General features: G+C 37.6%; 1 protein-coding gene across 2 annotated transcripts; it reads left to right on the forward strand.

The window, feature by feature from the left end:
• Positions 1–246: 246 nt before the first annotated feature.
• LOC145121002 (vacuolar protein sorting-associated protein 51 homolog) lies at positions 247–5,145 on the forward strand. Of its 2 annotated transcripts, none has more exons than XM_079056788.1 (12): positions 247–397; positions 919–1,193; positions 2,701–2,971; positions 3,111–3,165; positions 3,253–3,360; positions 3,455–3,553; positions 3,676–3,753; positions 3,860–3,937; positions 4,542–4,685; positions 4,777–4,852; positions 4,932–4,999; positions 5,077–5,145. In XM_079056788.1, the coding sequence occupies exons 3-10, from the start codon at positions 2,808–2,810 to the stop codon at positions 4,843–4,845; spliced, it is 795 nt and encodes a 264-aa protein (XP_078912914.1). In that variant the 5' UTR covers positions 247–397; positions 919–1,193; positions 2,701–2,807; the 3' UTR covers positions 4,846–4,852; positions 4,932–4,999; positions 5,077–5,145. The 2 variants fall into 2 exon arrangements, with proteins under 2 accessions (XP_078912914.1, XP_078912913.1); XM_079056787.1 differs by having other exon boundaries at positions 2,832–2,971.
• Positions 5,146–8,863: the final 3,718 nt, after the last annotated feature.

Raw genomic sequence — 8,863 nt, forward strand, 5'->3', positions numbered from 1 at the left:
TACTTATGGTTTTGGTTTTGAATCTTTATAGTTTATTTAAAAAATTCAAAAAAAAATTACATATAAATAAATGAGATATTTTCAAACCATATTTTGGACCCTAACCTTACTGGTTTACTTACCGGTTTATTTATCGTATTGGTCGTATTACCCAAAATGGTTTTATTTTCCGTCAAGTTCGTATTGTATTAGTTTTTGGCACTTGTATTTATTTGAACACCTCATTAAAATTACCTATATACCCCATTCTCCCCCAAATACTCCCCTCGTTCACGTTGTCAATTATTCCACATTCGTTCTTCACACTCCCTTCACAACGTTCATCAGCTGTGACCCTCTCCGATCTCCGTCTAGACATCCGATCTCCGGCGCCGGCTACTGCTCTTTCTCCGATCCGGTTAGTCCCACTTTCTTTATCCGGTTATACCTCCAGGATCGATACATGAATTTTGATTTCTGGAATAGATGAAGCACGTGATTTACTTGAATCTAGAACTCAATTTCTTGTCTGATTTCTAGTATATGGTTCCCAGTTTATTGGTTGGAATCCGGATTTCTTTTTATGGTTCGGTATAAGCTGATGAATTATCTATTTATTTTTTTGGAATCGATGAAGCAGATGATTTTAAGGCAGTTTGATATAATCTGATTTGCTGTTATAAGGTCTACAGTTGGTAGTTGGTTTTATGTGATTCTTGAAATAGAGCAGTTTATAGGGTTTTCTGAATTACGTCTGGTTGATATAGTTTGGTCTTAATCTTGCTTGATGTTAACATGAAGTATGACTGATGCCTATTTGTGTGTGAATTGTTAGTAGAATGTCTCAAATAATGTTGTTGATATGAGTTATGCCTGTTTTTGTGTGATTTGTTGTTTACATTGTTGGTATTTATGTTGTTTACATTTTGGTACTCTCAGATAAGGGAGGAAGTTATACACTACAGAGAAGATATCTAATTGAGTGTGGTTTAGGAGAAGAAACATACATAGGTACAGGTGAAGAGGGACTAGAGAGAAAGAGAAAAATGGCAGTGGAGGATGATAAGGTAAAGAGAACTCGAGATCTGCTGTCGAGTTTCTATTCACAGGATGCTTCTCAGACTTCTGCTCCCACCAACACCACATCAAGATTTGCCACTCTCGACACTATCAACACCACCTCCTTCGATGCCGATCAGTACATGAACCTTCTTGTACGCCCTCTCATCTCATCTTAAATATTTTATTAAATAAAAACTTCTCCCTCTCTTCTTTTATCTCTTAATGTTGTATCAAAATCTGGGTTATATTACAATTTAATTGAGCCCATTTCATGTCAGAGGTAAACTGTTTCTCTCTATGAGTAATTGAGTATCAAATGTATATACATATCACTATGCTATTCAAGACTTACAATGAAGGTTCCACATCACCCTTATTCCAGATTTAGAAATCTGGATTTCTCCATTGAATCTTGATTAATCGAACATGTTTTTGCCAACACTTTGATGCTGTTAACCTTAGCCACTGGGAGGAATAAAATTGTTCAATTAGAGAATCACTGAGTGCATTATAGAGAATCTTTGGCATACTTCATTTACATTTGTCAAAGAAGTTAGATAGATAGGCTTATATCTTCTATTCTTTTAGTAATTAGTACAAGGGCTCTTTCCTTACCAGTCAAGGTTGAACCTGTAGGTTTTTTTAAAGATAAGCCTCCTATTAATTAAGCCTATCATTAAACTCTTAAGTCTAAATTATTATGTGACTGGTTTACTATTTGACAACTTACATTATAAAATGTTTACAATGTTTCATTTTCTGGCTTAGATTTTGTTTTTCGGGGATGAGTAAGGGTGAGCTGTGTCCTTCTCCTAACCCTATCTTGAGTTACAAGAATTTTGAGTCTTTAAACAAATATTTGACTAATTTAGTCAGGGAACTTTTTCTTTAAACCAAATGATCGAACTTCTTTAAAACAAATGATTCATCAGACTTTGGGATGATAACTATTTTTTGTGTTGAGTCTTTAAACAATACTAGACTAATTTAGTCAGGGACCTTCTTTTAACCTAATGACCTGTCAGAACTAGTTTTTGTGTCTAACAACTAACAAGATTATTAATCACTCATTGGATTTTTCAGGCCATTCCCCACCAAGTGATAATATGCTTAACATGAAATTTCAGGCCCTTCCTCTAGCAGATCCATGTACATGGTACTTGTATACCATCGGGAATATACCAAAAAAAAGAAATGGTTTGTGTAGTGGAACTGATCAAACAAGTTGGGGAAGGACTATAATAGGGCTTTGTTGCATCATAGATAATACAAATGTTGTCACAAATTTAGTCATGAGAAAAGATGGGATGCTAGGGACTGGCTTTCATTAACAAAAAAAGCAATAACACTTTACAACAGTTATCTATTAATATGATATTCGACATACTTTGATGAAGATTAGGGTTTCGAAAGTGCATGTGGTTTCTTGTGGTGTTATTAGACTCTCAATCCATCCTATTAATTTTCTGTAAGATATCAAATATATTTTGAGTTTTGATATATATAGCATCTTAAGTCTATGACTGTAAGCACATGCAAGAAAGGGCTATAAATGTATAACCTTTTAAAAGATGAATACAAAATGTGCATACAAGTGCACCACCAATGTGATCTAGTATGTCCTAAGTGGTTAATTCTGTACTTCCAAACATTTACCAGGCCTCCATATAAGAGGTTTACATTATCCAAGTCTGAGGCACTTTGAATAATGAAGAGTGATAAGGACATCAATCCATGGCTACATTGTCAGCTTTGAGCACCTTTGGATGCTTCTTTCCCTTACGTATCAGGTACAAAAGTCAAATCTGGAAGGCCTCCTTCAGAGACATGTGGAAATGGCTGCTGAAATCAAGAATCTTGACACTGACTTGCAAATGTTAGTGTATGAAAATTATAACAAGTTTATCAGTGCTACAGATACAATTAAAAGGTTAGACAGACACTATCTCTGAGTTACCAAATCTGCTTTATTGGTTGTTTGGCCAGTAACATTGATTGGTGTTGGATATGTATATTAATAACTCTTTTTTTTTTTTTTTTTTTTTTTTTTTTTTTTTTTTTTGTGGCAGAATGAAGAATAATATTGTTGGTATGGAAGTAAATATGGAGCAACTCCTTGAGAAGGTATTTTGGGAACACATTGTTGACCTTGTTAGCAAGAAAAACGTAGAAAGTTATATAAATAATACCACTACTTATTACTTTTTGCAGATAATGTCAGTGCAGTCGCGAAGTGATGGGGTCAACACTTCACTTTTTGAAAAGAGAGAGCATATAGAGAAATTACACCGCACCCGTAATCTATTGCGCAAAGTTCAGGTACCAAAATGACCTTTCCACTTCTACTGATTGTTACTTTTGCCAAACATATATATATAATATATAATATCTACTCATTACCTTTGTTGAGCAGTTTATATACGATCTTCCTACCACGCTTGGAAAATGCATCAAATCTGAAGCATATGGTGATGCAGTGAGGTTCTACACTGGAGCCATGCCAATATTTAAGGTCATTTTATCAACTTTTCTTCCTTCTGTCAGATCAGATCAGATGCTTATGAGCCCTCACATGTGCTTATGAACCCATGCAATTCATTTATCTTTTTGCTCTGTATGTTGAACTTTCACCAGGCATATGGGGACTCCTCATTCCAGGATTGTAAGAAAGCATCTGAAGAAGTAATGTCAGTTATCGTTAACAAGCTTCAGGTACATTCATTGTTAATTTATTTCTGAGATTTATTCAGATCCTTATATAGCCGTTTGGAATATATGTTAATAAAAAGAAAACAATATTGTGCATCTTGTCTTTCAGGATAAGGTTTCTTCTGAATCTGAATCAATACAAGCAAGAGCGGAGGCTGTAATGCTTCTTAAGCAGTTGGATTTTCCGGTTTGTAACTCTGATTTTAGCAACAAATTCAATTCAAGAGCTTTGTCCTGCAGTATTTATTTTGTGGACTTGCTGAATATTAACTTGTACATTGAATTGAAGAAAGGATACACAACTTGTGATGTGCATACATGCATCCAATCATTAGCCTACACACATGGAAACATGGAAAGCAAAACAGCTTGAATTTTGCATTTCATGTGCTCTTTTCAGCTGTTATGTATAGTTACTATTAGTTCCATAGTCAAAATGATTGTCACTTTGATTTACTTTAGACCTCTAGTAGTGCCTGTTGTGTTGGTAACACATGTTTGAGTACATATGGAATAGAAAAACAAAAAGCCAAAAAGGAATAACTATATGATTTCACAGAGTATGGTTATGTGAAAGTTTGATATATTTGTGTTACTAAAAGATCACAAGACTATCCTGCTGTACCCGAAAATCAAAAAAAGAAAGGATACTAAATTACTTTTTGGAGGATTTGAAACATATTTTGAAGCTGATGTAAATGATCAAGTTGTCATGTTTTTTTTCCCTATTATTTTAATGAAATGCACAGAGAAAGTATTTGATTGACTAGGTAAGGTATGCATGTTGGCAGGTTGAAAATTTGAAATCCAAGCTTCTTGAAAATCTAGAGCAGTTCCTTGGGGAACTTGATCTCTCTAAAGAGATAACAGGCATGGGTTCTCGTGAATCTACCAATGAAGGAAGTGAATCTGATTCCATTCCTTGTGTTCCCGAGGTAATTACAAATACACAACTGTTTTCATTTGCAAGTTGATCATGAGCTGCCCAATTTGTTGAATCGGTTCCCACTCGTGAATTTGTGGAAGCTGTTCACGCATATCATGTCATTTTCCCTGATTCAGAGCAGCAACTGGTCAAACTCGTGCAATATTTAACCACAAGGTAATAATAATAATAATATGCATCTGCATCTTGTTGTGTTGAATGTTGATACCTAATTGGTGTTTGGTTGGTTTATCAGGCACTTTGAAGCTGCCAGACAAGAAATACAGCAACGGATATCTCCAGAAAAATTATCCAGCCGACTTCGTATGTATTATTATTATTGTTTATGGTTGTAGGCGTTAACAAGAGAATGTGAGATGAATAAAATGTGTTACTTACAGGGTTTATATGGACTGATGTCCTCCTGATGGATGAAGTCTTACCAGAGGCTGGTGTACAAGATTTTGGTTTCGAGGTCATCATTACTATCTATCTATCTATCTATCTATGAGTAATGAGTTATAATTTGTTTAGTTGACTATTAAAAATGTTGATGGGTTCAGGCTGCTTGTGTTGCTGTGAGTGAGTATGTTGCCAGTGCTTTTACCCATCTTCTTCATGAAATATCCGGTTAGTCTGTCTCTGTCTCTGTCTCTGTCTCTGTCTCTGTAAACAAGACATGCATATATTTTTTAATATGAACAAAGGATAAAAGTGTAATGCTTTGGTTGGTTTTCTTCTGATTTGAACTGCCAGACACTCTCCTGCAAATTCAAAAGGAAGATGGCACAGGCAAGGAGTATCCTTTGGGAGCTGCCCTTGAGGCCACCAAAAATACTTTGATTCAAGGCAGTACAAAACTCTTATTGGTAAATCATACATACATACATACATACATACATACATGTGTATTATTAATTAGTTGATATTGTACAATTGATGTTAGTGTAGGATTTCCGTGTTGTTCTTGATGAAGAGTTGGGATTGATATTGAAGCTAAGAGACATGATGATTGGTTGGATACATGAAGGGTTTCAGAGGTTCTTCAGACGACTTAATGATGAGTTACTGTTGCTCTCCGGACAAAATATTAATGTTAATGTTGTACAACAACAAGAAGAGCAGCAGCAGCAGGAGAGGTTACAAGGTGACAAGGTCCCTGCTGGGGCTGTACTTGTGATATCCCAGCTATCTGTTTTCATTGAAAGAGAAGCCATCTCAAGAGTGTTGTGTTCCAGCCTCCAAAGCTACAATAGCCATTTTTGTTGACAAAATGATACCTAGGGTGGCAAAGTCTTCCCATCCTATGATGAACACAATTAATAGACGCAACTATAATGGTGGCTGCCAAGACTATAAATAGAGGCTTCATTCTTCAGTTGTATGCATCCCAAATATAGAGAAACAAATGTTATAACACTTAGAGTGAGAGTGTTAGTGAGAGGGTTGGTTTTTGTAATAGTTGAGTGTGAGAGTTGCTCCTCCTATTGTAATTCTATTTTAGTTTTTAATAGAAGAGTTTTCCGACCCCAACAACTGGTATCAGAGCCCCGTTTGGTGTCCAGGGAATTCTTTACAAATTTCTCTGTTTTTTCGTCAAAATATTTTTGTCTCAAAATCCGTTTTTGAGTATACCGTTGGAAAGGGCTTGTTTCAAGGATTCCGAAAATATATTTTTCGTAATTTTTTGACCACCGGAAGACCTCCAAAACGTCGGTCAAAGTTTGGTCAAAGTCACCGGAAAATATCGCCGGAAAAACCAGTCGCCGGAAAGCCTCGCCGGAGAAGGAGCGACGTCATCAGTGAGGTCATCATTGACCATAATTTCAGAAAGTTGCAGTTTAGCCCCTGAAGTTCCAGAAAATTGCAGAAAGGTCCCTCTGTTTCTGAAAAACTGCAGTTCGGTCCCTTTTCTTCTGAAAACATCTGTTTTGGTCCCTGGAGTTCTGAAAAGTTTCATAAAAGTCCCTGGTTGGCAGAAATATTTCAGATTGGCCCCTGTAAGTTCCAAAAATTACAGTTTAGCCCCTATAGTTCCGAAAAGTTACAAATTAGCACATAACTTTTCAAGAAAGTATATTTTGACCCCGAAAAACTCTACCCCACCATTTTTTACGCTTCCGAATCCAACCGAGAGCTCGGTTTTATCTAATTTTTCTTCGAAATATTTGTAAAATAAATTTGCAATATTTTCGATGGAATCTACAAGTACGATTACGATGGTTCGACTTACGCCCACAAATTACAACATGTGGAAGCCAAGGATGGAAGATTTGCTTAATCTGAAAGATTTAGCAGAGCCTATAGAAAAGCAAGGCGTCAAACCCGAAACGAAGACATACGAAGTTTGGACGAGAATAAACAGGAAAATGGTGGCACAAATTCGACAATGGATCGACCACAGTGTTTTTCATCATGTCTCTCAAGAGACAGACGCGTACAAACTTTGGGAGAAGCTCGAGAATATGTATCAAGCAAAGACGGCACGCAACAAGACCTTGCTGATGAGGCGCCTTGTAAACCACAAGTTACGAAGTGGTATGTCCATAACCGAGCATACGAGTCAGTTCCAGGATCTACTAAACCAGCTCGGTGCTGCTGATTGGGTTCTCAAAGACGAGGAACAAGCCATATTGCTCTTGAGTTCTCTACCAGATAATTGGGATACACTTGTTGTGACTCTCAGCAATTCTGCCCCCAATGGTAAAGTGACAATGGAGATGGTCACAGACGCCCTAATGAACGAGGAAGCCAGAAGGAAAGAAGCTGGTACAGACCAGTCTTTTGCCCTCGTGTCAGAAAATAAAGAAAGAGGCGGAGGCAGAACTAGAGGTCGAGGTCGAGGTAGAGGCAGACATGGTCAAAGTAGAGGAAGATCCCAAGATCGAGGGAAATCGCGAGAGCGAGGTAAATCTTCAAATACATGGTTCGAAGGCTATTGCAATCATTGTAATTATTATGGCCACAAAAGGAGTGATTGCCGAAGGTTCTTACGAGAGCAGCCCGAGACAATCTAGAATCCAAGCAGGGAGAATGGTGAAACCATGGTCACCATAACACAAGACGTTTCCCTTGTTACATACGAGGAGGAAGCATGCCTACATGTTGGAACTCATGATGATGAGTGGGTGATTGATAGCGCTGCATCATATCATTCGACTCCAAACCGGGATTTATTCACTATTTATAAACCCGGAGACCATGGTACCGTAAAGATGGGAAACACCAGTTTCTCAAGCATTGCTGGTATTGGTGATGTGCATTTAAAGACCAATGTTGGATGTACATTGGTGTTGAAAGATGTTCGGCATGTCCCAGAGCTGAGAATGAATCTTATCTCAGTTGGAGCTCTTGACGTCCAAGGATATGATAATCAATTCAAAAATGGCACCTGGAAGTTGTTAAAAGGTGTTATGGTTGTTGCAAGGGGACAACTTGGTGGTACTCTTTATAAAATCCATGCAAAGCTACTTCAGCCAAGTCTCAATATTGTTGAAGAAAAGACATCACCAAACTTGTGGCATAGAAGACTAGGCCACATGAGCGAGAAGGGATTGACGACTCTTGCAAAGAAGGAGTCCATTTCAATGGCAAAAGATGTTGCCTTGGATCCTTGTGAATACTGCCTATTTAGGAAACAACATAGAGTTTCCTTTAGCTCCACAAGAAAGAACCGCTCTGAGTTGCTGAGCCTTGTCCACTCCGACGTATGTGGACCCATTGAAGTAGAATCTCTTGGTGGAAGCCGGTATTTTGTGACATTCATTGATGATGCGTCACGAAAGGTATGGGCATACTGTTTGAGGACGAAGGACCAAGTATTGGACCGCTTCAAAGCTTTTCATGCAATGGTGGAAAGACAAACAGGCAAGCAGTTCAAATGTCTCAGATCAGATAATGGAGGCGAGTAATATTCCCATGAGTTCTCTACATACTGCAAGGAACATGGTATCAGACATGAAAAAGCTGTCCCACGAACTCCACAACACAATGGTGTAGCAGAACGGATGAATCGCACCATTGTTGAGAAAGTTCGATGCATGCTCAGCATGACTAAACTCCCAAAGCCATTCTGGGGTGAAGCTTTATTGACAGCTTGCTATCTCATAAATAGGTCACCTTCCGTTCCATTGAATTTTGAAGTTTCGGAGAAGATATGGACGGGTAAAGACATATAATATTCTCACT

The sequence above is a fragment of the Lactuca virosa genome, chromosome 6, assembly GCF_052849685.1.
Source record: "Lactuca virosa cultivar CGN04683 chromosome 6, Lactuca_virosa_CGN04683_v6, whole genome shotgun sequence".
Taxonomy (NCBI): domain Eukaryota; kingdom Viridiplantae; phylum Streptophyta; class Magnoliopsida; order Asterales; family Asteraceae; genus Lactuca; species Lactuca virosa.